The 27,978-nt window shown below is 53.6% G+C and overlaps 2 protein-coding genes across 12 annotated transcripts; both read left to right on the top strand.

Moving 5' to 3' along the window:
• Nucleotides 1–155: 155 nt before the first annotated feature.
• On the top strand, nucleotides 156–16,550 carry FLCN (folliculin). 11 transcript variants are annotated; one of them, XR_015147756.1, is made up of 14 exons: nucleotides 427–532; nucleotides 4,022–4,293; nucleotides 5,470–5,616; nucleotides 6,389–6,610; nucleotides 7,404–7,564; nucleotides 8,904–8,995; nucleotides 9,602–9,750; nucleotides 9,929–10,022; nucleotides 10,326–10,516; nucleotides 12,340–12,453; nucleotides 13,214–13,337; nucleotides 14,316–14,447; nucleotides 14,565–14,670; nucleotides 15,315–16,550. XR_015147756.1 is itself a non-coding variant. In XM_086358364.1 (12 exons), exons 2-12 carry the CDS (start codon nucleotides 4,045–4,047, stop codon nucleotides 15,514–15,516), a joined length of 1,740 nt encoding a protein of 579 aa, XP_086214490.1. In that variant the 5' UTR covers nucleotides 156–331; nucleotides 4,022–4,044; the 3' UTR covers nucleotides 15,517–16,550. The 11 variants fall into 11 exon arrangements, 3 of the variants coding, with proteins under 3 accessions (XP_086214490.1, XP_086214486.1, XP_086214487.1); XR_015147760.1 differs by lacking the exon at nucleotides 9,602–9,750; XR_015147753.1 differs by having other exon boundaries at nucleotides 9,602–10,022.
• A 7,806-nt stretch (nucleotides 16,551–24,356) lies between these two features.
• Nucleotides 24,357–27,623, top strand: PLD6 (phospholipase D family member 6). The gene is made up of 2 exons (XM_086358359.1): nucleotides 24,357–24,804; nucleotides 26,679–27,623. Exons 1-2 carry the CDS (start codon nucleotides 24,390–24,392, stop codon nucleotides 26,924–26,926), a joined length of 663 nt encoding a protein of 220 aa, XP_086214485.1. The 5' UTR covers nucleotides 24,357–24,389; the 3' UTR covers nucleotides 26,927–27,623.
• The last annotated feature ends 355 nt before the right edge of the window (nucleotides 27,624–27,978 follow it).

The raw sequence follows: 27,978 nt of genomic DNA, 5'->3' as shown, positions 1-27,978 counted from the left end.
TCCTATATATCCGCGACGTCCTTTTTCTCTTTTCCTTCTGGTATGTGCCAGGAGTCCTAGAATGGATCTACTTTTCCTCAATTCTCTTTAAAAAGTGCTCTTTAAATTAACTTATCCTCCCCTCTCCTGGAATGGTTTCCTCCACCTCCCTCCCCGCCTCCCCTACCGGCCCGCGCGGGCGCAACCACGCCGGGCTTCTAGGTGGGGGCGCGGGCTGGGCAGTGGAGAGAACGGGTCTGGCAACCGTTCTAGGGTCCCACCGGACTCCGGAGCTCCCGGACCCGTGCGTTCTTCCCGGGATGCGGGTCTGGCGGATCTCCGGGCGCCTCGGGTACGGGGGCGTCGGCCGGCCGGCTCCCCCTCCGCGGCTCCGGGCGGTGGTACGGCCCGATAGAGTCACGCGCCCTGAGGCGGGCGCGGCCCCTTGTGAGGGGACTTAGTGAGGGCAGCCGGGGTGCAGGGGGGGAGGCGGAGATCCGAGAGGGGCGGCGCGGCGGAGGGCTCGGAGCAGGGCGGCGCCGCAGCTTGTCGGGTTAGTAGGGACGCTGTTCCGGTCGAGGGGGGTGATCCCGCTGGCGGGGAGGTCGGGCCGGGGGCGGGGTGTGGCGGCCTGGAGCTGAGGAGGCCCCCAGCTTGGCGGGTGAGGTCGGGCGCGGCCTCGTCGCGGAAGGGATGGGTGGCGGCGGCCGGCGGCACTGGGTCCCCAGCACGGGGACCCTCGGGGTGGACGTGCTCAGGCGCCAAGTCACTAGTGGTTAAGTGCCCTCGAGGGTCACACGCCCGTCTCTGGTACCGGAGGCCAGGCCGCAGTCGGGGAGCAGCAGCGCGTCCGATGTGGGGCGAGAGCCGCCGTGAACTGGGCTTGTCTGTCGAGTGTTCGTGCCCAGACCGTCCTTAACCCTACTGGGTCCTCCGGCCGGATTGCAGGGGCGGGGGGACCCGGCCGCGGTGCCCTGCGGGGGGGTGGGGGTGCTCACGTTCCTGTCGCGGTGGGAGAGGGCGTGGACAGGACCCTGCCCGACGAGATGTCCTGTTGAGGAGCGTGTCCGGCGAGGGAGGGTTTCTGCTTCTTCCTTGGCTTCTGGAAAGCTGGTTGGGGAGGAATGACTGCTGGGCGGGCATTCGGTAGAGATTGGAGTCGGAGACCCGGCCTCACGCTGCCCGAGGTAGGGTGCCTCGGGCCGTGGTTCCCTCCCAGGCCGGTGGCGCTCAGCTTTAGGCTGATGCTGAGAGAGGTATTTGGATCCATTGGACATCACCTGGCTACTCGGGGCTGAAGAGGGGTTTTCTTGAGTCTGTAGGTGAGCGGCTGACGAGCTAAGTTTTATTTCGGCTGTGATCCGAGGAGTCAGAAGTCCTGTCAGACAGGAGTGAGTGTCACTCAGAAAAAGAGTAGCCTGACAGTTTGATCCTGGATGCTCAGAAGAAGCTTAGCAGCATCACCTCTGCCCACAGGCTGGGCTGTGGCCTGAAGGGTTAAATGGGCATGAAGTGTAACCAAGAGTAGGAAGGATGATGACTTTATCTACTTAAATATCTTAAACTTTACAAGGACTTTTAAATATAAATACTTGTGTCACAAGGGATCAGACATTGCCGTGGACTCTCTGATCGCATCATCAACTTTCTGTGGGCCGCAGCTTACAGGGCGAGCCCCTGCTGAAGCACTGAGAACTGTGGGGTCCCCACGTCCTCTTTCATGTTGTCATTTGAGGTTGGCTGTGAAAGTGAAGTCAGTCATGTCCGACTCTTTGTGACCCCATGGACTGTAGCCCACCAGGCTCCTCCATCCATGGCATTTTCCAGGCAAGAATATTGGAGTGGGTTGCCATTTCCTTCTCCAGGGGATCTTTCCGACCCAGGGATCAAACCCAGGTCTCCCGCACTGTAGGCAGACGCTTTACCGTCTGAGCCACCAGGGAAGTCTTGAAGTTGGCTGTAAGCGGCTTAATTTTTTTTTTCCCCCATGCCCGCTGCTCTTAGAATTGGCTCTGATACTTTTCCTTGCCTATAAAATGGCAGGTCTTGAAGCTGAGGTATGACTGTGTTGCCCTGCCCAATTCATGTGCAAATGGCCCTGCTGGCTGTCGCCTAGGTGGGATGGTAGCCATATGGTTCTGATAAGTATAGAATTCATGTGGACACCCTCCACAAGTGTTCCACTTTCTGTGGCAACAACTGTACTCTCTCCAGACAGCTCCTAAATTCACTTATTTAACACGTGTTAACTTGGTGCCCGCTATGTGCAAGGAACTGCTAAAGATGAGACAAAGTATATGATCCAGTAAAATAAAGCAGGGAGAGGGGAAAGGGTGATGGATGGGCGTGAGCACTTAGGAGGGGCAATGAGCCATTGGAGGTCTTGGGGCAAGGTGGGTGTGGCTTTCTGGACCCTTCTCCCCAGCCCTGCCTCTTGGTCCTGCTCTCCAGAATCTCCATGGAACTCAAGGTCTTCCAGCTAAGTGTCCTCTTGTCTTAAACTATCTTCTCTCCCACTGCCCACCTTCCTCTAGGACGCCCCCCTGCCCCATACTCTGGCTCACTGTGCCTTCCAGCCACCCCTCCTCCTGTCTGGTCGTCAGGCGTCTCCTTTGGGTTGACTCTGCCGCTTCTGCTGTGAGCCTCATGCTCCAGTGCAGTGGCGGCTGAGTGCTTGACCACACTTTACTGCTGTGGTAAACACAGACTGTCCCCATTTTAGCCTGCCTCCCAGGCCCTGCTGTGTGACGCGTGTCAGGTCCGCTGGGCTGTCAGCATCTCACCTCTGTGCCTCCAGTACTGCAGCCCAGTGGATACCCCCCACCTTTATGGTTTTCCCAAGCAGAGGACACTTGTGTCTGCACGCCACTTCCGCCTTCTTGGTGCCCAAACCACCCTGCCCCCAGCCCTTCCAGGACTCTGCTTCCCTCATGACTTGGATTTTGCTCCATGGTCCCTGGAGTGACAGTGCACTTTGCCTCGCTGCCGGTCATCCTCTGTCACCTTGACCAGCTCTTCCTTCCTCCCACATCTAAGCTCTAGAGGCCCAGGGACCCCCAGCCCTGACTGCCCCACTCAGTGCCACCCCCCGCCCCACGCCAGCCTGCCGTCATCTTCTCCACTGGGGGCTCACCTCAGCACTGCTCTCTGCTCCCAGCTCCCATGGCCCTGCTTCCTTCCTCGTGCTCCACAACCCGCCCATGAGCAGTGTCTGCTTTTATCCTTGGGGTACAGTCACACATGGACTGTCCTCACCACCTTCCGTTGCCCAGCCTGGCCCAGGCCAGCTGGCTTCCCTGTGTCTACCTGGGACAGCAGCCAAAATGATCATTTAAAGTAACATTCAGATTTATTGTATTTTTCATCAGAATTCCCACAGGTTCTCTAATCTCTGAAAGATAGTTTGGGGTCTTATCATGGCCCTAAAACCCACCCCCTGCTTGACTTCTGCCCTCACCCCCAGCTCTGCAAACATTCACACCCCTTCACGCCCCCTCCTCAGCCCTTGTGGTGCCCTCTGCTCCTTCAGCTCTCAGTCAGGAGCCCTTTTGTCTGAAACAACATCTCGCCTCCTCCAGGTCTTCTCTGCCCTTGACCCCTGTCCTTGTCTCCCTGATGCTGTCGCCACATGAGAGGAAGCAGTAGCCCTACTTCCCTCCCCTCCTGGGAGGTGAGCTCTGTGAGGCAGCATCATGGCACCTGGAACGCTGCCTGGCACTGGAGCTGCCCCATGGCTGAGCATGGAACAGACGCCCCAGGGCACTGTCCCTCGTGCCCACGAGCCCTGCCATCGTGGTCCTGCCTGAAGGGTTTCTGTGTGACTCCGCGTTCTGTGTGTCTTGTTGGTCCTCACTCCACGTGCCAGGGGCGGTGTCTGTTTTGTGTCCTTGCATGCAGTGCCATGCTGGTCCAGACTGGGTGCTTAGCAGTGCCGCCGGCCAGATGACCTGCACCCACGGGGCAGGGACAGCCCTCCGGTTGCCGGGCCCTGGAGTGGGCGGGTTATGGGGCTGTCTCGGGCATTTCTCTCCTCTCCCCACAGCCCAGCGCCATCTCTAGGGCACCATGAACGCCATCGTCGCGCTCTGTCACTTCTGTGAGCTGCACGGCCCCCGCACGCTCTTCTGCACAGAGGTCCTGCATGCCCCGCTGCCGCAGGGGGCTGGTAGTGGAGACGGCGCCGGCCGAGGCGAGCCAGCGGACGAGGAGGAGGGCGGCATCCAGATGAGCAGTCGTATCCGTGCGCACAGCCCAGCAGAAGGTGCCAGTGCAGAGTCCAGCAGCCCGGGGCCCAAGAAGTCGGACATGTGTGAGGCCAGTGTCTCTTGGGGCCCCAGGGGGGTGCGTTTCTTCTCTGCAGGGGCTTGGGCTTGACCTCCTGGTCATGGATGTGACCTCATAGCTCTGGGCCCTTGGGATGCACTTGCTGCCTCTCTTCCCTCTGGCTATTTCCCCTCATGCCAGCTCTTGCTCTTTCCAGCCCCTCTGGGCCAGCAGGCGCTTGCCACCATCACAGAGTCTGCCTTTCCGGCCTCCCCTCTGCACAGTGCTCACACGCTGCCGACCTCCTGTCCTGTCCCCTCAGCCAGGTGTCCTCCTCTCAAGCACCCTGCCTGCTTCCTGAGCTCTGAGCGATGGAGATCAGGTCCCCAAACCAGGCTGATTCTTCACGTGCGGGCCCTGGGTTGGGACTAGAAATCGAGTGGTGTTGGACCTGCCATGCAGGGTGGACAGAAATCCAGCCACGTTAGTTTGGGTCTGTTGAGAAGCAGTCAGCGAACTTGAGGTTGATTTGACTGTGAGGGGTCGAGAGGGAGGGAGCAAAGGTGGGGAGGAGCCTCTGCTGTGAGCAGGTGACACCTGTGACAGGGAGGCAGGCAGGAGGGGGGCCTGAACAGTGGGATCTTGGGGGAGGGTCCTTGAGCTAGAATGGCCTTGGGAGGGTCCTGCATCGCACAAGGAGGGGTCGCCTTGGGGACGCACAGCCTTGGCACCAACGTGGCGGTGGCTTCAGAGGGGCAGCAGACAGGGCCACTGGTCCAGCCCACTTCCATGGCAGAGGGTCTGAGTGTGTGTTTTCAGAGTGTGGCTACCTCCTGAGGCCCTGCCCAGTGTTGTGCCCAGATCAGAGTGGAGGCCAGCACAGGCTGTGTGAGCTGCTGCTTGGCTCTGAGCCTGTTTTGCTGCCTCGAAGGTGGGGGTGCTTGTGGTGACTATCTTGGGTTTGTGCCTCAAGTTAGATGAGTGGTAGGTATGAAGCTCCCCGGGACTCCTGCTGTGGGCGTGTGGTAGACTAGACCCAGTGACCTTTGTGAGGCCCTCATCCGGGTTTTCCTGTTCAGGAAACAGGGAGCTCCTCAGCCAGGTGTAACTCTGGGAGCCAGTTGTTTTTTACAAAAATAGATTCTTTTGTTTGAGATTCGCACAAGGGAAAGAATGTGTGTTGCTTGCTCCCTGACTAACTGGTTTTCTTTTGTTTCTCGTGAGCAGGGCTGCCGGTCACTTGCTGCAGGACACCCCGGCTACATCAGCCATGACAAGGAGACCTCGATCAAGTATGTCAGTCATCAGCACCCCAACCACCCCCAGCTCTTCAGCATCGTCCGTCAGGCCTGTGTGCGGAGCCTGAGCTGTGAGGTGAGCGCCTAAGACCTGGGCCCTCTGAGGAGCTGTTCCCATACACTCCAGCCTGGGCAGCATCAGTGTTGGTCATGGGCAGGCAGGCAGCTGGCAGTCCTGTCATGAAGAGCGCAGGCAGGCAGGCCTCCAGGGTGAGCTGCGGGGCACCCTGGCTGGTTGCTAGCTCATCCTTGTAAGCGCTGGACCTGCATTCTTTGTTCTTCTTGGATGTACTGCTAATATGTAGAGTGTGTGTAGGCCATGTCGCTCCCATCAGATGTCACTGCCATGTCACAGCCTCAGTGCCCATCACGTGCTCTCTGAGTTGACCAGGGAGTGAGTCAGGGTGTTTCTAAGACATGTGACTGCTGCTGTTGCGTTCCGTCTTAGCTTGTATGTCTCTGTGATGGAGAATTTGTAGTTTAATGCTTATGCTTCCTGTCACTGTACCCACTTTCAGACCTTCGAGGCTTGTCCTTCCTCCAGTATGTTCCAGATGAGTGATGTTGGCAAATCTGAGCCTGGGGTAGATCACATATTTATACGGAGTTACATATGGCTCAAGGCAGAAAGAAATTAAGGAATCCACTGGCCCTTGTGTTCCACAGTAACGAACCTTCTCTTTGGGGAGTTTGATCACAGGAGAGATGAAAGCGGTTGTCTCCTTTCTCTTCCTCCTTTCCCACTCTCCCTGTAATCGGTGTTGGTTCGTTAGTGCAGGAAGAACTGTCTGAGCAGGAGTCACCTGTGTATAGAGGGGGTGTCCTGGAGCACTGTCCTTGTGTCCCAGGTCTGCCCTGGCCGCGAGGGCCCCATCTTCTTTGGGGACGAGCAGCATGGCTTCGTGTTCAGCCACACGTTCTTCATCAAAGACAGCCTGGCCCGGGGCTTCCAGCGCTGGTACAGCATCATTGCCATCATGATGGACCGCATCTACCTCATCAACTCCTGGCCGTTCCTGCTGGGCAAGATCCGTGGGATCATCGACGAGCTCCAGGGCAAGGCGCTCAAGGTGGCCAGGAGGCCGGGCGGTGGGGGCAGGGTGACAGGGCTTTGCGTGGAGGGAACAGGACGGGGGCAGTGTGCCTGCCTGGGGGTCCTGACCACTGCAGAGTCGGAGTTGTGGCCACAAGCTGGAGGCCAGCCTGTCTCTCTCGAGTCTCGCTGCCCTGGTTCTTGTTTGGCTCTGGCTTAACTGCAGTCAAATGCTCTGGCATGATCCCTGCTGATCTTTGCTTCCTCTCACCATTGTTTCAGAAGCCTGTCCACTAACAGTGTGGCAGACCCACATGCCATGTGGACATCCAGGGCCACCTGGGGGGAACAGGCTAGTGGTGCTCTGGTAGCAGACAGTCCCTAAACCCCAGCGGCTTGTTGATGCCCTGTGTCCAGTTCAGGCGAGAGGGGTCTGTTCACCGTGTCAGCCTGGTGGGTGGGGTGGCAGCTGTGGGGGCCTGCTGCTCACAGATGCCTGCTCGGGGGGCACTTGGGCCTGGAGGCCTGGCTCCTGTCCTTGTGGGGGTTGCATGTCACCCCTAGACAGGGTCTGAGCAGTGGAAGCCCCCATACCTGGAGGGGGAGCCAAGAGCACTTGGAGAGCAGCCCCATGGCCACCTTGAGCGGAGAGGCTGCAGGAGAAGTTCTTAACTGACGTTCTTTTCAGGCGGCTTCTGACCACGTGGGGACAGAGTGTCCTGCTGGGTGGGAATGGTGGCCCCATCTTTCCTCTGGGTCCAGAGAGCAGAGGGCCCTGGGCTGCCAGCTGGGATTGTCCTGAAGGGCTGTCCTCTCCCTCCGTGGCTCAGGTGTTTGAAGCGGAGCAGTTCGGGTGCCCGCAGCGCGCCCAGAGGATGAACACAGCATTCACCCCTTTCCTGCACCAGAGGAATGGCAACGCCGCCCGCTCACTGACGTCCTTGACCAACGATGACAGCCTGTGGGCCTGCCTTCACACCTCCTTCGCCTGGTAACCAGACTCGGTCTTCTCACGGCTGCTAGGGTGTTGGCCAGACTGTGCCCAGGTTAGGGGGACCGTCACTGGGCGCACCTGTGTGTGGCTCGTAAGTCTGAGCTTGGCCCAGTCGTCCTTGGCCCTGAGCACGCAGAGGTCGCTGAGAAGGTGCTAGTTTTCGGGTGCTGGTCCCAGGCCAAGGCCGGTGGTCTCTCCTCTCCTGGGACAGCAGTGAATGCTTACACCACTCGGCTCTTATGGGTCAGGATTTGGAGGGGGCTGACCTGGGCTGCTCTGGTCTCAGGAGGATCTTCTGCTCTCTGAAGCTGGCTCCCTCTCGGGGCTAGCAGATTGGCCCAGCCATGGGTGGCAGCCTCAGCCCTTCACTGTGGTTGTGCCAGTGACCTGGGGGAGCGAGGTGGGCTCGGTGCTTTTATGCCCAGGCCTCAGTGGCCTCAGACCTGCCTTCACCTGCTGTTGTTAGAGGGGCCCACCTGAGGCAGGTGGGAGGCTCAGTCTCCACCGTGTGGAGGGAAGAGTTTGGACAGACTTGTGGACAACCTGGAAACCGCTGCAGTCTGCCCGCCTGCCACAGACTGTTTCTGTCCCTCCCCTGCAGGGTACATTTCCTTCCAGACACCCCAGGTTCTCCTGTGCAGCGTCGCCTAAGCCACGTGCTCACATGGAAATCCTTGAGTGCAGCTCCTGAGAACCTGCAGACTAAGGGAGAAACATGTCTCCCCACCCAAGTGTTCTGTCTTTTAAAAATCATTTTATGATGTATGGCAAAAGCAATACAATATTGTAAAGTAATTAGCCTCCAATTAAAATAAATTTATATTTTAAAAAATCATTTTAATTACAGAAATTTTCAGACAGACCCAATGTGTAATAAGTACTACACACCCTTGCTGTCTTACTTTAGCAGTTATCAGTGTTTTAATGCTTTTTTATATGTTCTCTCACTTTTTTATTCTAGAATGTTTTTTAAGGCAAATCTTAGTTGTATGCCTCAGCCATTAAATCATCACATGCCACAGAGTAGACTCCTTCTATAGCTTCCTCCGGCCCCATCCACGCTCGCTGTCCTATGCTGCCTCAGGCTTGACCTGGTGTGGGGGCTGTATCGCCACGGGCGCAGGTGCTGCTGGGTCTCTGTCAGGGGCAGCTCCTCCTGCACCCCTGCTCCCGGCTTTGCTGGACTCCTGGCTGATAGCAACCACTGGACGGTGCTCAGCTGCGTCCTTATGCCCTAGTGTTCTGTTATCTGGTAGTCAGATCAGCAGGGTCCATTGGTTTCAAGTCCTGTTTTCCTTTTAGCAAGAACACTTCATAGCTGATGCTCTGTTCTCAGGCTCCTGAAAGCATGTGGCAGCCGGCTGACTGAGAAGCTCCTGGAAGGCGCACCAACCGAGGACACCTTGGTCCAGATGGAGCAACTTGCGGGTAAGCAGGGAGGTGCTCATGCTGGGAGCCTGGGGGTGGCTATAGGGTTGCCCTGTGCTCAGCCCACCCCTCTGTCCTGGCAGAGAGCTGATGGAGGGCACCCTGGGAGCAGAAACTGGCCTATTTTGCTCTTCTTGGTTTTATTGGGGTTTCCTGTCTCATCTTCCTTTATGGTCCCATGAGAATCTGTCCAGGCAGGTTGGAAAAGCCTCCTTTGACCCCGGGGCTGTTGCTCAGGTAGGGAGGGTCAGGGCTGGGGGGCAGGTGAGTGAGGCTCTCAACCTGCTCGCCTCTCTGGACAGGGCCTGCTCCCTGCTCTGTTCGGTAGCAGTAGAGTGCTGTGCTTCACAGGACCCAGGGGTTTCATCAGGGCAGTGGCTCCCAAGCCTGGTGTCTGGGCCACCTTCCTCAGGTCTGTGGTCAGCTCTCCACATCTGGGTAACCACCTGGGGGTCTGAGAGTCCACGTTTCTTTTGGAGATGATTGGATTTTCAGTGATGTAGCGATGTGGGGTGAACAAGACTTGTGATGTGCTTGACAAGCTGCTGCTTGCAAATGCTTGACCTTAGCAGGGTGGAGCTGTTTCAAGGTTGTTTCTGTCGTCAGGTGACTTGCATCTGAACAGGCTTCCCTGCAAGGGCGAGGCGCTGGATCGCGGTCCACCGTGGTGCTCTCACGGTGCAGTCGACCGTGGACCATTGATCGTAGTGATTGCGCGTTTCTTCGCTGGTGAAGAGGGCAAGGGCAGTCTGTTGGTGAGATGTGTTTACACAGTCGAGAATGTTGAGAGAGGTGCAGGTGTGCAGGGCTCACTGTCACATCTTGGGTTGTATTTTTGTCAAAAAGGTGAGCATAGGGGTTCAGAGCACAGGCTGGAGTCAGATGTGCCTTCAGATCCGGCTCTGGGACACGTGTATGTTCTGTGTTGCCCAGGCACTGCCCCTCATGCGTGACAGGGAGTGAGGATACTCCATTCGTGGGGCTGCTGTGAGGTGAACTGAGATGACAAGCACCTCCTTTCTGTAAGGTGAGGAGAACGGCGCTGACTTCAGGGCAGGACATGTGGAGCCCTCAGGGTAGCGCTCGCGTGCTCTGCTCAGCCTTAGTTTGACTTCTTCCACCAGCCGTGGACAGAACACAGACTGACCGCTCCTGGCCCCCCGGGGCTCCAGAGGCAGCAAGTAGCATAGCCAGCTGGCCTGAACCGGAAGTCAGTAGTCTTCTGGTCGGTTTAACCACAAGGTGCCTTAGGCTGAAGTGGTTGTGTGGCGTCCAGAGAGTGAAGGAACCCAGGGCTGCATGCTGCGAAACTGAGTTGTCCATCTTGCAGAGTTGGAAGAGGAATCAGAAAGCTGGGACAATTCTGAGGCTGAAGAGGAGGAGAAAGGCCCTGCCCTGCCAGAGGGGGCAGAGGGGCGGGAGCTGACCAAGTGTCCAGCAGAGTCTTCCTTGCTCTCAGACTGTGGAGCCTGGCAGCCACGGAAGCTCTCCGTGTTCAAATCGCTTCGGCACATGAGGCAGGTAGGTGGTAGCGGGGGAGGGGGCAGCGATAGACGGGTCAAACACTGGGCCAGGAGCCCCCGCCTCTGCTTCCGGCTCATCTCCACCCTGTACACCTTGTTCTTCAGGCCTGCCATGCTCAGGAGTGACCAGGAACCTTCTCAGTGGGTGACTGTAGATGACAGTGGGCATCTGGGGTGTCTGAGCCCCAGGCTCAGTGAGGATGGAGGGGGTGTCTTTAAAGAAAGGCCCAGCAGTCAGCTTTTCATGAGTCTCGTATCTTGTGGTTCTGGAACCTTCTAAAGGAGTTGAACAACATTGTTGGTTTGCATGCAGCATGGATGCTTTGTAGATTGAAAACAGTGGGCAGTCTTACAAAGAATCAAGAGATCTGAGTGTCCAACTCTAGTAATTGCATTCAAACAAGGGCTTGTCGTTCAGTATGAGAGGGAGCCTGCGCGGCAGTGGGGGTAGGGGTGGGGCATGACCACTGGGGGTGCTGGGGGAGGGACTATTGGGTCACAGAGGCCGACAGTTCTTTCTTAGACTCTCTCTTTTTATGTTGAGAATGAATTCTGTCAGAAGACAGTGATTTGTTTTTTGGAAAATTAAAGCCTGATTAACAACAGTTCTCTGTGGGACTTCAGGGTGAAAACCATTCACTCAGCTCGTCCTGGACTAGGCTGCAGGCCGTGCTGATTGTTTCTGTGGATGACAGTTGGGAGGGGTCTGGGGTTCTGCCAGGGTGGGTCCTGGAGGCAGGTCCTCAGGGGTGGCTGGTGTTGGATAACAGGATGAGGTCTTCAAATCTGTGAGTTGTTGTTCAGTCACTCCGCCGTGTCCGGCTCTTTGCGACTCCATGGACTTCAGCATGCCAGGCTTCCCTTTCCTTCACTATCTCCTGGAGTTTGCTCAAACTCATGTCCATTGAGTTTGTGATCCCATCCTACCATTTTGTCCTCTTCCGTCCTCTTCTCCTCCTGCCTTCAATCTTTCTCAACATTAGTCCTTCCAATGAATATTCAGGATTGATTTCCTTTAGGATTGACTGGTTTGTTCTCCTTGCTGTCCAAGGGACTCTCAAGGGTCTTCTCCAATACCACAGTTCAAAAGCATCAATTCTTTGGCGGCCCTTTGGTGGCAAATTGTCAGTGCCACATGGTTAATCAGTTGGTTAAAGCAGGAAAAAAACAAGACGGGCTTCTCAGGTGGCTCAGCAGCAGGAGACACAGTATATGGGGTTCAATCCCTGGGTCGGGAAGATCCCCTGGAGAAGAAAATGGCAACCCACTCCAGTATTCTTGCCTGGAGGATCCCATGGACAGAGGAGCTTGGCGGGCTATGGTCCACAGAGTCGCAGAGTTAGACACAACTGAGAAACTGAATGACAACAGAGACAGGATAGATCAGGGAGTCTCACTCCCAGGAGGAGGGGTGGAGGTGTGCTCTGGACGTGGATCCACACTGAACAGGGCAGCCTGGGTGAGCCGGTGTGGAGACCCTGCTCTTCCTTGGTGCTGAAGAGTCACAGCCCTGGTTTGCTTTTGAGTGGTTGAGCCATAATTAAGTGTGTAGAGAGAGAAGGTATGTTGTAGAAAGCTTAGAATGAATAGCTTTAAGTTTTTAAGAGTAAAATTGAAGGACAGGTGTTGAAGTGTTGAAGCTTTGGGCTCAGGCTTCCAGTTGTGAATGTAGAGAGGTCCCCCTGCCCCTTGCTGTCCTGGGGCATGTCACCCAACTCCACCTTCCCCCTCTGGAGGTAGATGACTTCCTCTCTCCTGGCCCGCCTCCTTTGCTCCACAGGCAAAGTTTCTGGATGGAAAGCTGTACACTGTGTTTTTCAGGTCCTGGGTGCCCCGTCTTTCCGCACACTGGCCTGGCACGTCCTCATGGGGAACCAGGTGATCTGGAAGAGCAGAGATTCAGACCTCGTCCATTCAGCCTTCGAAGTCCTTCGGGTGAGAGAGTGTTTTTTTCTGTCATGGTGGTGGGGAGACAGTACTGGCCTGGTGGGTTTTATGAACTGTGGACTTAAGGTGTGCGTGTTAGGACATGTCAGAGACTCGTTGCCTGAATCTAACTAAGATCTGTGTTTTTCTCCACTATTAATATGGGGGTCGTCTGCCCTTTCACTGACGAGGGCCTGGGTCCCATCCCTGGTGGGAACTGATTCTGCGAGACACACACACAGCTTGGCCCCAAGATATTTAGAAAAACAAAAGGTAGTGATTTGTGGCTTTGTTTCCCCTGAGGAATCTGCTGTCCTCATAGACTGATCACATCCTGTCTGCTTCCCCATCCCCACCCCTCTGAGAAGCCACCTCCACCGGGGGTGGGCTCAGCCTCCCGGGCCTCTGCACAGCGCGTTCTCAATGGGCCCGCCGTGGTGCACCCCACAGGTGTAGTGGTACCACGGCCCGGGTCTGGCTCTGAGGGTGCGTGCGTACCGCCCTCTGTCTAGGCCCTGAGGGCACGAGGTCAGGCTCTCAAAAAGCTTTGGGGATGAGGGAAGAGACACACAGCGGAGCAGCTGGAGAATGAAGGAGGAGCTAACCCTGCTGAGCAGGCCAGGGTTGGGTTGTGTGGGAGACGGCCTGGGGCCAGGAGACCAGGGACGCCTTGGGAGGAAGGGGCTCTGCACAAGTGCTGAGTGCACTGGGGTGTGGGGATGGAGTCAGCCGGGGCAGTGCTCAACTCTGGGCTGTTGTGTCCCTGCAGACCATGCTGCCCGTGGGCTGTGTCCGTGTCATCCCCTACAGCAGCCAGTACGAGGAGGCCTACCGCTGCAACTTCCTGGGCCTTAGCCCCCACGTGCAGATCCCTCCCCATGTGCTGGCCTCAGGTATGTGCCTCGGGACTCAGAGTGAGACCACACGACTGGGTGTCAGCTGTGTGTTTGAGGACCACGCCTGCTGGCCTCAGAGGCAGGAGGTTCCCATGTTGAAGGACCCACTTTCCCAGTGGCATTGGCCTCTGTTTTCTGTCTTTAAGACAGGTGTGCATTGGGCTGGACAAGCTCATGGTTAGGGTAGCTTGCTGGGGTGTGGCTCTCCGTGGGGGCATGTCCCATCCTGGGGATGGTTCAGGAGTCCTGCTGGACTGACCCCTCTGCCCTGTGGACTTCCTTCCTCTTTCTGGTCTCCTGTTTTATCTGCCTTAAAGCCGTCCCTGCTGCCCATCAGCACAGTGGCCTTTGCTCCGCTCAGCTCCACCTTTGGGACAGACAAGCTCACTGCTCTAGAAAAACGGCCAAGAAGCTCATTGGCGTCCCTCTTCAGCTGGGGGCATTTGGGAATCAGCCTGGGCACCCATCCCCACCTCCTGGTGTGTCCAGGCTCCTCCGGTGATTCTGTGAGATGGTCAGACGGTTGCTCACAGAGCTGCCGTCCTTCAGCACTCAGGCTGGGCCATGAGTCCAGGAGGCAGTTTGCAGAGCACAGGCTCTAGTCTCAGAGACGGGCTTGATGTTATTACCACCATAGCCATGTGACCTCGTGCAAGTCACTTAGATTCTCTGTTTCCCTGCCTATGAAGTAGGGGTTATAGCAGGACCCCCCTCACAGAGTAGTTTAGTATTCAGCCAACTTAGGTATATGACATAATCGGTAGTTATTGTCACTTGATGCATTGTTAGTTTGAGTCAAAAGTGAACTCTTAACTGTGTTCACAAACGACAGATTTTAAAGGCCCAGGTATTAACCTCGGGTGACTGGAGTGTTTCCCAAGATGGTCTGAGATGATTCGGAGCCGCAGAGTCGGGTGGGCTTGTCGTGGGGTGAAGGGGCACAGTTGACAGAGCAGTGTGTCTGTGTTGCCCCAGAGTTTGCTGTGGTCGTGGAGGTCCACACGGCCACTCGCTCCAGCCTCCATGCGGTTGGGTGTGAGAGTGAGCAGCCTCTCAGCAAGTACGAGTTTGTAGTGACCAGTGGGAGTCCTGTAGCCGCAGACCGAGGTGAGTGCCGCTGAGCGGGCTGCCTCTGGGATCTGCCTCATTCCAGAATGAGCTGGGGGGTGTTGGGGGGCAGCGCTCAGGCTCTCCTGGTGCTGACCCTCTCTGCCCCGCTCCCAGTCGGCCCCACCATCCTGAATAAGATGGAGGCTGCTCTGACCAACCAAAACCTGTCCGTGGACGTGGTGGACCAGTGCCTCGTGTGCCTCAAGGAAGAGTGGATGAAGTAAGCAGGCGCTGTCGCGGCTCCTGGAGTCTTGCTTTCTGGGGAGGGCTAGGGTGCCAACAGCACGGCGTTCTGCTGAGGCAAACCAGAGAAAGAGCTGAGGCCGTGGCGCTGCGGGTGGTACAGCAGGGGAAGGCTTACGAGTCCGCCACTGTGCAGCCAGCTGGGTGACCTTGAGCAGGTGACTCCGCACCTGGGCCTCAAGCTGCTCTGTGCTCTCCAAGGAGGCAGTTGTTCTTGATGGTTAATTAACTTAAAAAGTTGAAAGATTGGATAGTTCCCATTCTATTACAGCAGATAACTATTCCCTCCTGCCTTCTTAGTAATTTTTTGTCAGTTAATTAGCCAAACATCGTTCTGACTTTAAATAGTGCAGTGAAGCTTCAGAGCAGGCAGTTCCTTTCATGACAGGAAGGAATGTTTGTTTTTTTAACCTCCCTGTCTGGATGCAGCAGCATTAGAACTGGGCAAGTGGGAAATGGCGGGGCAGGTGTGAGCTGCTGCTCTGCTCTGTGCTGACTCCCCTGTTTCTGTTCTGCTCTGCTTATCAAGCTGTTGCTGGTCTTGAAGCCTCTTAGGCCCCAGGACCAGAACTCTGCTGATGGCGCTACGGTAACTGAGTGTTTGGTTTTGATTTCCTACAGCAAAGTGAAGGTCCTTTTTAAATTCACCAAGGTGGATAGTCGGCCCAAAGAGGACACGCAGAAGCTCCTGAGTATCCTTGGAGCATCTGAGGAGGACAACGTCAAGCTGCTCAAGTTCTGGATGACAGGCCTGAGCAAAACCTACAAGTCACACCTCATGTCCACGGTCCGCAGCCCCACAGCCTTGGAGCCTCGCAACTGACCCCACCATGGGAATGAGCGTCCAGGTGGCCTGCTGGGAAGTGGCGATGGCCAACTCGCCGTGACGCTCAGACACAGGTCTCTGGTGGCGGTCACAGGGGGTCCTCCTGTATCCGAATGCTGACCCAACCCTGTTTGCTCAGAAGTGGAAGCTGTTGGAGCTGAACTCTGCTCTCTGTGTGGGGTTCGTACCTGGTGTGGTTCTTGGCATCATCCCACAGACTTTGAGCTGCTCCAGCCCTGAAGAGGGCAGTTGGAGACTTGTGACAGTTTGTCCCCTGCGTTCGCGCCCTCCTGGGAGAGAAGAACGGATGGAAAGTATGTATCTCCTGTCTGTTCAGCCTCGCCTGAGGTACCTCAGCCTCACTGTCAGATCCTGTCAAGGTTAGCGGTTGAACCGTTCTATTCTGAAATTCAGCAAGGGTTTTCCAGGTTTTGTATGTGTTGTGAGTTTCCCTGTAGTTATGGGTTTTCAGAGTATGTGCTAATCTGGAGTCACTGCTAATAACCTGGCTTCAAGTCAGGGCTCTGGGAATGGCTCTGGGTGGAGTGGATGGTCCATGCTCATAGTTGGAGCGTCTGGAATTCGTGTGTTTAAGTTATCTGACCACCATTCTTGTGGCCATTCTCTGCTGTGGTTGCTTTGAGAGTACCCTAAGCTTGAGGACAAGCCCTGATCTTTTTGCACAGAGATGACACTCTGCTGAAATGCCAACTGGAGTCCTTTGACTGGCCTGGCTCACTATACGCAGCTAAGACACCCGTGGTAGTTTTATTCCATATCACTCTGCCCTTGATTGCTTCTTTAAACGTCTACATTTGTCTGCAGGTAATTTTGGTGTCTTAAGACAGGTTCATTGTCCCTGTGTACATTTTTAATAAGGATTTGTGGTTTGGAAGGGTTTTCCAGTAATTTTGCTGATTTGTTTATAGTTTTTTGTGTTTAATTTATATTTAACAGGAAGACCATGTTTATATGACTAGGTATATGTATTGTGCAAGAACATCAAAATAATAAAGATATATTTTTATAAACTGTTGACTACATGGTTTTATTGGTTTGATACCTCAGATTTTCTTGGGATCAGTCACAGAAAATAAAATGGTTAGAATAAGACCAGTAATAGAACTGTTTTGGAACTCTGCTGGAGGCTTACAATTTCCAGGGGAAGACTTAATAAGTTGTGATTAATTTTCAGTCAGTTTCAGCTCTTTGTACAATTTCAGGTTCCCTTCTCCTACCCCTAGCCATGTGGCAGGACCATGCACGTGTTCTTGGATCAACTTGCACATAGCTTGCGGGAATGAGGGTGGGTGTCCTTTGTGCCTGATCGCTGCATCTGATCAGAGTGCAGATGAAGAGCGGCAGCCACTGTGGCTGTACCCCACCACCCCCGGATGAGGTGTCTGTCAGGGAATGATAGTGGGCTGGGGCCCTCTTTCCCCTTCTGAGGAGCGAGACATTAAAGAGTAGGACACTCATAAACAATTTACATGAATGAGAAAATTAAAAAGTGACTGTGCACATCCAGGGAAGGGTTCAGAAAAAAAATCTGAGAAAAATTGAAGTTTACACCTTTAGCTGATCCTTGGCAAAGAGCCTACAAAGTAAAAATGACAACAACAACAAAACAGTAAACCCCTGGGAAGGGGGATTTAAACGTCCAGTGTTCAACAACAAAACCAAGACATACAAAGAAACAGGAAGGTGTGGACAGCATGTTGAAAGGAAAAATGAATTCAACAGAATCTGTCCATGAAAAAGATTAAACGGCAGATATATTAGGCAAAGACTTTAAAACACCTGTGTTAAAGTTGCTCAAAACAAAGATGCTCAAAGAACTAAAGGAAGATGTGGAGAAAGTCAAAAGAATGTGTGAACAAATGGAAACTGATAAAAGGACAGAAAACCACTGTTACTGACGGCTTACTATATGCCAGGCATTATTTTAGGGGCTAGAAATACAGTTCCCTGCTCTTTTGAAATGTCCATCTTGTGAGGAAAGTGAACAGTAAACAGCTTAAACAAGTGAAAATATTGACTGTGAACAGGCCAACACAGAGTAGTGAGACAGCAGTGCAATACTGCAGTGGAGACTGAGGGAGGGTCACTCACTCCGCAGGGAGAGGTGAAACCTGGATGATAAGAGCGATCTGTTTCCTTCCTTATGCCTTTCCCCCCTTTATTCTAGCTCATGGATTTAAATACATACATATATGCATGGAATTGAGAATAAAACAGAAAAATCAAGAAAACTAAAATTTGGTTCTTCAAAAAGATCAACAAAATGACGGTGACTGCAGCCATGAAGTTAAAAGACGCTTAACTCCTTGGAAGAAAAGTTATGACCAACCTAGATGGCATATTGAAAAGCAGAGACATTACTTTGCCAACAAAGGTCCATCTAGTCAAGGCTATGGTTTTTCCAGTGGTCATGTATGGATGTGAGAGTTGGACTGTGAAGAAAGCTGAGCACCGAAGAATTGATGCTTTTGAACTGTGGTGTTGGAGAAGACTCTTGAGAGTCCCTTGGACTGCAAGGAGATACAGCCAGTCCATTCTGAAGGAGATCAGCCCTGGGATTTCTTTGGAGGGAATGATGCTGAAGCTGAAACTCCAGTACTTTGGCCACCTCATGCAAAGAGTTGACTCATTGGAAAAGACTGTGATGCTGGGAGGGATTGGGGGCAGGAGGAGAAGGGGACGAGAGAGGATGAGATGGCTGGATGGCATCACTGACTCGATGGACGTGAGTCTGAGTGAACTCCAGGAGTTGGTGATGGACAGGGAGGCCTGGCGTGCTGCGATTCATGGGGTCACAAAGAGTCGGACATGACTGAGTGCCTGAACTGAACTGAACTTCAAAAAAAAAATCAAGTTAATGAAATGAAAATGGGGACATTAATACCTATTTTCTGGGCTCCAAAATCACTGCAGATGGTGACTGCAGCCATGAAATTAAAAGACGCTTATTCCTTGGAAGGAAAATTATGACCAACCTAGATAGCATATTGAAAAGCAGAGACATTACTTTGCCAACAAAGTCCGTCTAGTCAAGGCTATGTTTTTTCCAGTGGTCATGTATGGATGTGAGAGTTGGACTGTGAAGAAGGCTGAGCACCGAAGAATTGATGCTTTTGAACTGTGGTGTTGGAGAAGACTCTTGAGAGTCCCTTGGACTGCAAGGAGATCCTACCAGTCCATTCTGAAGGAGATCAGCCCTGGGATTTCTTTGGAAGGAATGATGCTAAAGCTGAAACTCCAGTACTTTGGCTACTTCATTCAAAGAGTTGACTCATTGGAAAAGACTGATGCTGGGAGGGATTGGGGGCAGGAGGAGAAGGGGATGACAGAGGATGAGATGGCTGGATGGCATCACTGACTCGATGGACGTGAGTCTCAGTGAACTCCGGGAGTTGGTGATGGACAGGGAGGCCTGGCGTGCTGCGATTCATGGGGTCGCAAAGAGTCGGACACAACTGAGCGACTGATCTGATCTGATAGAGGAGTAATATGAGTGATTATATGCTAAAAAATTAGATAACCCTGAAACATGCTGAGAAACAGAAAACTTGCCAAGAATAGACCTATAACTAGCAAGGAGATTGAATCAGTAATCAAAAATCCAGTAAAGAAAAGCTCTGGAGCTGATTGCATCACTGGTGAATTCTACCAAACAGTTAAAGAATTAATACCAGTCCTTCTCAAACTAACCAAAGTTGAAGGAGAGGGGACATTTCAGAGCTCAGTCTATGAGGCCAGCATAACCATGATGCTGCTGCTAAGTCACTTCAGTCACGTCCAACTCTGTGTGACCCCACGGATGGCAGCCCACCAGGCTCCCCAATCCCTGGGATTCTCCAGGCAAGAACATTGGCGTGGGTTGCCATTTCCTTCTCCAATGCATGCAAGTGAAAAGTGAAAGTGAAGGCGTTCAGTCGTGTCCGACCCTCAGCGACCCCATGAACTGCAGCCTTCCAGGCTCCTCCATCTATGGGATTTTCCAGGCAAGAGTACTGGAGTGGGGTGCCATTGCCTTAAGCCAAAAAAGATACAATAAAACTATAGACCAATATCCCTTATAAACATCGATGCAAAAGTCCCCAACAAAATACAGAATTCAGCAGCATATTTAAAAAAAAAAAAACACACAAAACTGGACACCATGACCAAGTGGGATTTATTCCTGGAATGAAAGAATGGTTCAACATACAACAACCAATCAATGTAATATGCCCTGTCAACAAAATAAAAGAAACCCAGTTACCTCAATTGATGCAGAAGAAGCACGTGAAAAATTAAGCACCTTTTTGTGACTTAAAAAGTTCCACCCAATAGAAATAGAAGGAAACTCCCTTTTACATAAAAGTGGTATGTGAAAAACCTGCAGGAAACTTAATACTCGACAGGGCAAGACTGAAAGCCTTTCCTCCGAGATCAGGAACAAGGCAAGGATGCACACTGTCACCACTTTCATTCAACGTGGCGGTGGAAGCTAGCCAGAGCACTGGGATATCACCCTGCTTTCTCTATCCATCTGTGGATCGATGTTGAAGCTGTTTCCACATCTTGGCTATTGTGAATGGTGCCACACCGAACACTGGAGTGCTAATCTCTCTTTGAGATCCCAAATTCAGTTCTTTCGGATAAATACCCAGAAGTGAGACTGGTGAATCATAAGGTAGTCCTATGTTAACTTTTTGAGGAATCTCTATACTGTTTTCCCATAGCAGGCGCACCATTTGGACTCCCACCAACAGAGTACACAGGTTATTTCTTCACTTCCGTGATAACAGCCATCCTAGCACGTGTGAGATGATACCTCATTGTGGTTTTGATTTACATTTCCCTGATGGTTAGTGTGGAGAAGGCAATGGCACCCCACTCCAGTACTCTTGCCTGGAAAATCCCATGGATGGAGGAGCCTGGTAGGCTGCAGTCCATGGGGTCGCAAATAGTCGGGCACGACTGAGCAACTTCACTTTCACTTTTCACTTTCATGCATTGGAGAAGGAAATGGCAACCCACTCTAGTGTTCTTGCCTGGAGAATCTCAGGGACGGCGGAGCCTGGTGGGCTGCCGTCTATGGGGTCGCACAGAGTCGGACACGACTGAAGCGACTTAGCAGCAGCAGATGGTTAATGATGTCAGGCATCTTTTAAAATACCTGTTGGCCAGCCATGTCGTCTTCGGAGAAATGTCTGTTCAAGTCTTTAACACAGTTTTAAATTGAATTATTCTTTTAACTTTTTCGCTATTGAGTTGTAGGAATTCCTTATATACTATGGAAATTACCCTCATCTGATATGTGGTTTGCACAGACTTTTAAAAATACAGTTCTTTAGAGCAGTTTTCAGTTCACAGCAAAATTGAGGGGAAGGTACAGAGTTTCCATATACCCCTGACCCAAGACATGCATTTGTTACAATTTAAAAACCTACGCTGACAGTTTGCATAGACTTTAGTAAATACTTTGTATTTATGGAGTCGTTTACTCATTGTCGTATTTTTCCTTTTTCTTTAATTCTTTGAGGATGTTTGTAAGAGTCATTTTGAAGTCCCTTCCTACTAAATTCAACTTTGGAGTCCACTCGAATCAGTTTCCATTGGCTTCTGTTTTCCTGCATGTGGGTCACACTTTCCTCTTTCTTTGCATGTTGGTAAGCTCTGGTTGAAAACTAGGCATTTTTGATAATAAGAGTGCAGCAACTCGATTTTATTTTGTCTTTCTGAGGTTGCTGTCCTTTGGAAACTTAGCTGGACTTAAACTCCAGCATCTCCCCCTGCCGTGAGCAGTCCCTGGTGTGTCTGTTCAGCTTTGTATTTTCATCTGTTTGTAGCAGGCACCTGTGAGTCTTTCGAATGTGGGAGTCACTGGTGATTTTGGTTTAACCCAAACACTTGGAGCTGCAGGCCTCACACCCTGCTGGTCTGTCTGTGGGTGTGGGACACGCTCAAGCCTCTGTTGCTTTCACTTCTCCCTGTGCTTTCGTGGGTCATTCCCCCTTGTACGCTGCTCCCGTCAGCCAGGGCTGTTCGGAGACCATGACTTGGCCCTTTCGTGGTCCTCTCACTTTCCGGGTGTCTGTCAGACTTCTAATGCATCTGCTGCTGCCCCAACATGGACTGCAACCCTGGGCTGGTGAGGCTGTGTGTTTTCATAGTTCATTCACAACCGAGTCCATCATTTTTTGCAGAACTGTAGGTTTCTGCAGCCAATCCCAGCATAACTGAGTCTACCCATGTTGCAGTCAGTCAGTTCAGTCGCTCAGTCGTGTCCGACTCTTTGTGACCCCATGAATCGCAGCACGCCAGGCCTCCCTGTCCATCACCAATTCCTGGAGTTCAGTCAAACTCATGTCCATCAAGTCAGTGATGCCATCCACCCATCTCATCCTCTCTCGTCCCCTTCTCCTCCTGCCCCCAATCCCTCCCAGCATCACAGTCTTTTCCAATGAGTCAGCTCTTCACATGAGGTGGCCAAAGTACTGAAGTTTCAGCTTTAGCATCATTCCCTCCAAAGAAATCCCAGGGCTGATCTCCTTCAGAATGGACTGGCTGTATCTCCTTGCAGTCCAAGGGACTCTCAAGAGTCTTCTCCAACACCACAGTTCAAAAGCATCAATTCTTTGGTGCTCAGCTTTCTTCACAGTCCAACTCTCACATCCATACATGACCACTGGAAAAAACATAGCCTTGACTAGACGGACTTTGTTGGCAAAGTAATGTCTCTGCTTTTCAATATGCTATCTAGGTTGGTTATAACTTTTCTTCCAAGGAGTAAGCATCTTTTAATTTCATGGGTGCAATCACCATCTACAGTGATTTTGGAGCCCCCAAAAATAAAGTCTGCCACTGTTTCCACTGTTTCCCCATCTATTTCCCATGAAGTGTTGGGACTGGATGCCATGATCTTCATTTTCTGAATGTTGAGCTTTAAGCCAACTTTTTCATTCTCCTCTTTCACTTTCATCAAGAGGCTTTTGAGTTCCTCTTCACTTTCTGCCATAAGGGTGGTGTCCTCTGCATATCTGAGGTTATTGATGTTTCTCCCGGTAATCTTGATTCCAGCTTGTGTTTCTTCCAGCCCAGCGTTTCTCATGATGTACTCTGCATATAAATTAAATAAGCAGGGTGACAATATACAGTCTTGACGTACTCCTTTTCCTATTTGGAACCAGTCTGTTGTTCCATGTCCAGTTCTAACTGTTGCTTCCTGACCTGCATACAGGTTTCTCTAGAGGCAGGTCAGGTGGTCTGGTATTCCCATCTCTTTCAGATTTTTCCACAGTTTATTGTGATCCACACAGTCAAAGGCTTTGGCATAGTCAATAAAGCAGAAATAGATGTTTTTCTGGAACTCTCTTGCTTTTTCGATGATCCAGCGGATGTTGGCAATTTGATCTCTGGTTCTTCTGCCTTTTCTAAAACCAGCTTGAACATCTGGAAGTTCACGGTTCACATATTGCTGAAGTCTGGCTTGGAGAATTTTGAGCATTACTTTACTAGCGTGTGAGATGAGTGCAATTGTGTGGTAGTTTGAGCATTCTTTGTAGTAGTGTGTATCAATGGTTCCTTTTTATTGCTAAATAGTATTCTGTCGCATTGATATGCAAACATTTATCTGTTGAGGAACATTTATGTTTCCAGATTTGAGTTATTACAAGCCAAGCCTGCTGTGAACATTTGTGTCCAAGTCTTTGGATGTGTTCGTGTGGGATGCAGCGGGAGGGCTGCACCAGATGGAACGTGTGTGCTTCACATTTTAAATAAACTTTTAATTCAGAATAACTTTAGATTTCCCCAAGAGTTTCGAAGATCGCATAGAGTTCCATTTACCCAACTCAGTTTCCCTTCCTCCTAGCCTCTTCCTTTGCTTTGATTCCTCAACGTGAAGAAACTGACATCGGTACATTGTTATTAACTAAACTCTAGACTTTATTTGGATTTCACCAGCTTTTTCACCAATGTCATGTTTCTGTGTCCGGATCCAGTGCAGGGCACACAGGTGTGAGGTCTCCCCAGTCTGCGCTGGCCCGTGACAGCGTCCAAGCTGGCTCTTTCTTTCGTGCCCTTGGCCGACCTGAACAACATTGGCCAAGTGTCCCGTGAGAAGTGAAAGCAGTCCTCTAACCCGGGCTTCCCGTGGGTTTTTGCTTCTGACTGGACCCAGTCACGGCTTCGGAAAGTCGGCCAAGTAACCCTTGGCGTCAGGGTGGGCCACTCAGATGTGACCCTTCTGCCCATTTTCCGCGTGTGAGGGCCGCTGTCCTTGTTCTGCAGAGGGCGCCCCCCACAACCCCCAGCAGCGGGCAGCACCCTCAGGACAAACATCCATGGATCACTAGGTATTCTTCTGTCAGGCGGAGCAGTTCCTCTCTTTCCTTGCTCATTCACTCCACCACAGAGGATGCACATTTACACCTCGGGTACAAGCCAGTTCTGCGTTACTTACGCAGTCCTCGCATTGTTCCAGTTTGGACCTTGGTAGGCTCCTCGCCACTGCCACCTGCATCCCTCAGGGCGAGGTGCGCAGGCGCAGTGGGCGATGCCGCTGACTATGCAGACACATGTGGGAGGCGGGTGGTGGGCGGTGGGGGCGCAGGCGCACTGGGAGGCAGGTGGTGACCTCGCAGGCAGGCGCAGTTGGCAGCGAGCTCATAGCGCAGCAGGCGGGAGCACGTGGGCAGCCACCGCAAGGCTACGGTGGGAGGCTGGCGATGAACGAGCACGCAGGCGCAGTTGGCGGTGGGTACACGTGACCTGCTGGCGTGCAGACGCAATGGGCGGCTGGCGTACGTGCGTGGCAGGCACGCAGGCGCAGGGTGCGGCCAGCGTACGTGGTACGTGGGGCCTAGGTACCTGCCGACGCCATGCGGCCGTTACGCTGGCAGGTGGCTGTGGTGGCGGCTGCTGGCCTCGCGCTGGCCTTGGAGACGCTGCCCGCCGTGTTGCGCTGGCTGTGGGTCAGGCGGCGGCGGCCACGGCGCGAGGTGCTGTTTTTCCCATCGCAAGTGACCTGCACAGAAGCCCTGCTGCGGTCCCCGGGTGCCACACCCTCAGGCTGCCCGTGTAGCCTGCCTCACGGCGAGAGCTCACTTAGCCGGCTGCTGAGCGCCCTGCTGGCCGCCCGCGTCAGTCTGGAGCTCTGCCTGTTCGCCTTCTCCAGCCCGCAGCTGGGCCGCGCCGTGCAGCTGCTGCACCAGCGCGGGGTGCGCGTCCGCGTGGTCACCGACTGCGACTACATGGCCCTCAACGGCTCGCAGATTGGCCTGCTCCGCAAGGCAGGTAGGCCGGGCGCTGGGCCACGGGAGGTGGAGGCAGGACGGGGGGGCGCTTGGGGCAGCGTGGGAGGACTGGGGAGACACTCGCGTCCCTTGGCAGCCTTGCAGGGTCTGGGGAAACTCCGGGGTGTCCAGAGGAGCTTCTGTGCAGAGTCTTTAGCCCGAAACCTGGGCGTGAACCCTGGAGGGGCCGAGGCTGGAAGCAGGTCCGCCAGCAAAGCCTGTCAGGGACCCAGAAGTCTGTTCAGGGCACAGGTGCGTGGAGATGCAGTGTTGGCTTAAGGACCAAACGGAGGAGAAGGTGTTTTCTCTTAAATTAACCAGTGAGTCTTCTTTCGGGGCATCTGAAATGAATGTTTAAAATAAGGTAAGACATGGAGCTGAAATGGTTAGTTAGTGAGCAGGTAATTTGTTTCTTCAGCTGCCGAATGGCAGGGAAGTCAGGTCTCTGGCGGACCTGCCCCTCGCTGGAGTGGGAACAGCGAACCCGGGAGTATGATAATTGTGAGGATGTTCTAAGTTCACGCCTGCCTTACTTGGAAACTCCTCCGCCTGCGCTGGCATGGTGCTGTGTCCTGCGCCAGCGATTCGGAGTCTGAACCTCTTGCCCTTCTCTCTGTCACTGAGGCCCCTGCAAAGGTCATTCTTGCATTGGCGACCATTTGACCTGCCCGTTCTGGTGGCCCCCGTGACAGGCGCGTGGGGCCCTCGAAAACTGTCCTGGCTGCTCTCAGCTCACCTGGGATGGGAACACAGGGGCATCCTCCCCTGGTCTTCACATCTGTGCAGGGCGGGATGGAGACTTGATTTCAGTGTTGAGGACGTTGACTTCGGCTCTTTCTGGCAGCTTTTCGATCCTATGTTGGTCTGTTGTCAGGGAAGCTTGGCTGTTTCAGCACAGCAGTTTTCTTGTAGAGAACCGTAGGACCTCAGATTTGGCAAGAACCTTGAAGGGACCCTACGACCAGATTCTAGCTAAACCTTGACTCTCTTCTGAGGATGTCCCTGCGGTTGTTCTTCTCTCACCACTCAGCCGTCTCCTTGTGTTTGGCTGGACAGGTTCCAGGCTCCGGGTCTTCAAGTGCAGAACAGGACAGGGAGGTCTGGTGGAGCAGGAGCCCTGGAGGTGCCCGGGAGGGTCATGGGTGGGGGCGCACTGCTGTGAGGAGTCACCTGCGTGAGGACCTGTTTTGTGGTGCGAGGAGCGGCAGGCAGCCCTGTGGCCAAGGTGCATATGTTGAGGCGGGCACACGAGGGGCCCTGAGCCTCAGCAGGAGGGGAGGCCGCGTCAGCTGGGTGGTTATGGGGCCAAAGCTGAGGCTTCAGGTCTGGGGCCTGGTGTCTTCTCTGTGGGCGCCCCCGGGCTGGTCCCCCAACTTCACGAGGTCCTGATTACAGGAGGGATCTGATTCTGGGCCTGAGTGAGACCTTAGGGGCATGTGAACCCGAGATCAAATGGGTTTTGCTTCAGTCGCTGCTGGCTCGTCTTGAAACCAGTAACTGGAGGGTAATGCATGTCATATACACTGGAGGAGGTGGGGAGTCTCCCCCAGTCAGGGCTGGAGGCGTTTCCAGAGGAACTAACTCTCCTGTCCCTGCTGCCGGCCGGCCCTCCTCCTGGGGCTAGTGGGCCCGGCCCCTGCCTGGCTCAGCGGCTGTCACCACCCAGACCTGACAGTGCCCATGACACTGGGCATAAGCAGCAGTCAGTCCTGTGAACACATCCATGCTGGAGAAGGAGCCAGAACTCAAGTAATGGACAGCGAGAGGAGGGGCTAGGGAAGGAGCAAGGGGCTCCCATGTGGGGGCGACCAGAGCCCCTGCCCCGCCAGCAGCTCCGTCGGTGGGTGGGCAGCAGTGACGTCTCGCTCTTTGCAGGGATCCAGGTCCGGCACGACCAAGACCTGGGCTACATGCACCACAAGTTTGCCATCGTGGACAGGAAGGTGCTGATCACTGGCTCCCTCAACTGGACCACGCAGGCCATTCAGAACAACCGGGAGAACGTGCTCATCGTAGAGGACGAGGAGTATGTGCGGCTCTTCCTGGAGGAGTTCGAGCGCATCTGGGAGGAGTTCAACCCCACCAGGTTCTCCTTCTTCCCTCAGAAGGAGAGGGCTCGCTGAGGCGCTCCAGGCCACGGCCCCCAGGCTGGAGTCCTGCCGAGCTCCAGCGAGGAAGGGTGGCTCTCTTGCATTGAGTAGTGATGTTCCTTAGAGAGAGTGCGGGCTTAGCAAGGACAGAGACTGCCCTGCAGTGGAAGGGAGGCGCTTCGGACTGGGTGCCTCCATCAGCAGCAGATCCGAGTCCCTTTCCTGATTCTGAGGCCTCCCGGGTCCCCCAACACTCCCTTGCACCCCCCCCACGCTCCCTTGCCCTCCCCCACATCCAGCCTTCGGAACCTGGGTGACTAGTGTCCAGAAGTTGCTCCTGTTTGCACGTTAGGATTGTAATTTTTGATGTTCTTACATTCAGGGGAGTTTGGTTGTCTGTGTAGACTTGACCTTCACCACGACACCCGAGGCTGTGCTCAGTACCCCTGAGGCAAGGTGGGTCGTAGGGGTGGCCTCACCGCGCTGTCTTGATTTCTGGCACGGATGTGACATCTCTGAAGTGTCGTTCCCCCCAGCCCCTGCCAACGTAGTGTGTTTCTCTCGATTTAAAGTTACCTTGGACTTAGGATGTCGGGCAGGTAAACCCAGACAGAACTCAGCTGAAGTTGTAAAGCATGGTTCTTGGGTTGGAAGTCATGTGGCTTCATGGAGACAGTGCTTCTCCCCTGAGCTGGGTCCCCCTGAATAAACTTGCTCCCGTTCCTGTCCAGTTGCGTGTGGTCTGCCTTTTCATGCAAATAGTGGCTTTGCGGGGTGGGGACAGCATCCAGCCATTTAGAACCCATTGACCAAGCTAGTCTCCCAGAGAGGAGTGAAGACCTGGGGGTGTTCTTGGGGAACCCCACTGTCTCCCAGAGGAGTGAAGACTTGGGGGACCCTGGCATCTTCTGAGCAGCTGAGCTGACTCCCAGCCATGCTCCTCAGTGGCTGTCCGGCCCGTGGGGCTCAGCGCCTGCAGCCCCCTGTCCACAGGGCTTGCTTCCAGAAGTGCCAACCACCCAAGACCAGCCCCACCATCAAGGCTGCTGTTGACAAAGTTGTGAAATGGTTTCATCCCATGTAAT

This window comes from Bos grunniens, chromosome 19, assembly GCF_055505025.1.
Source record: "Bos grunniens cultivar Pamir isolate PY7600 chromosome 19, Bosgru_T2T1.0, whole genome shotgun sequence".
NCBI lineage: Eukaryota > Metazoa > Chordata > Mammalia > Artiodactyla > Bovidae > Bos > Bos grunniens.
The sequence above is the reverse complement of the archived record's forward strand: the minus strand, read 5'-3'. Positions and strand labels throughout refer to the sequence as shown.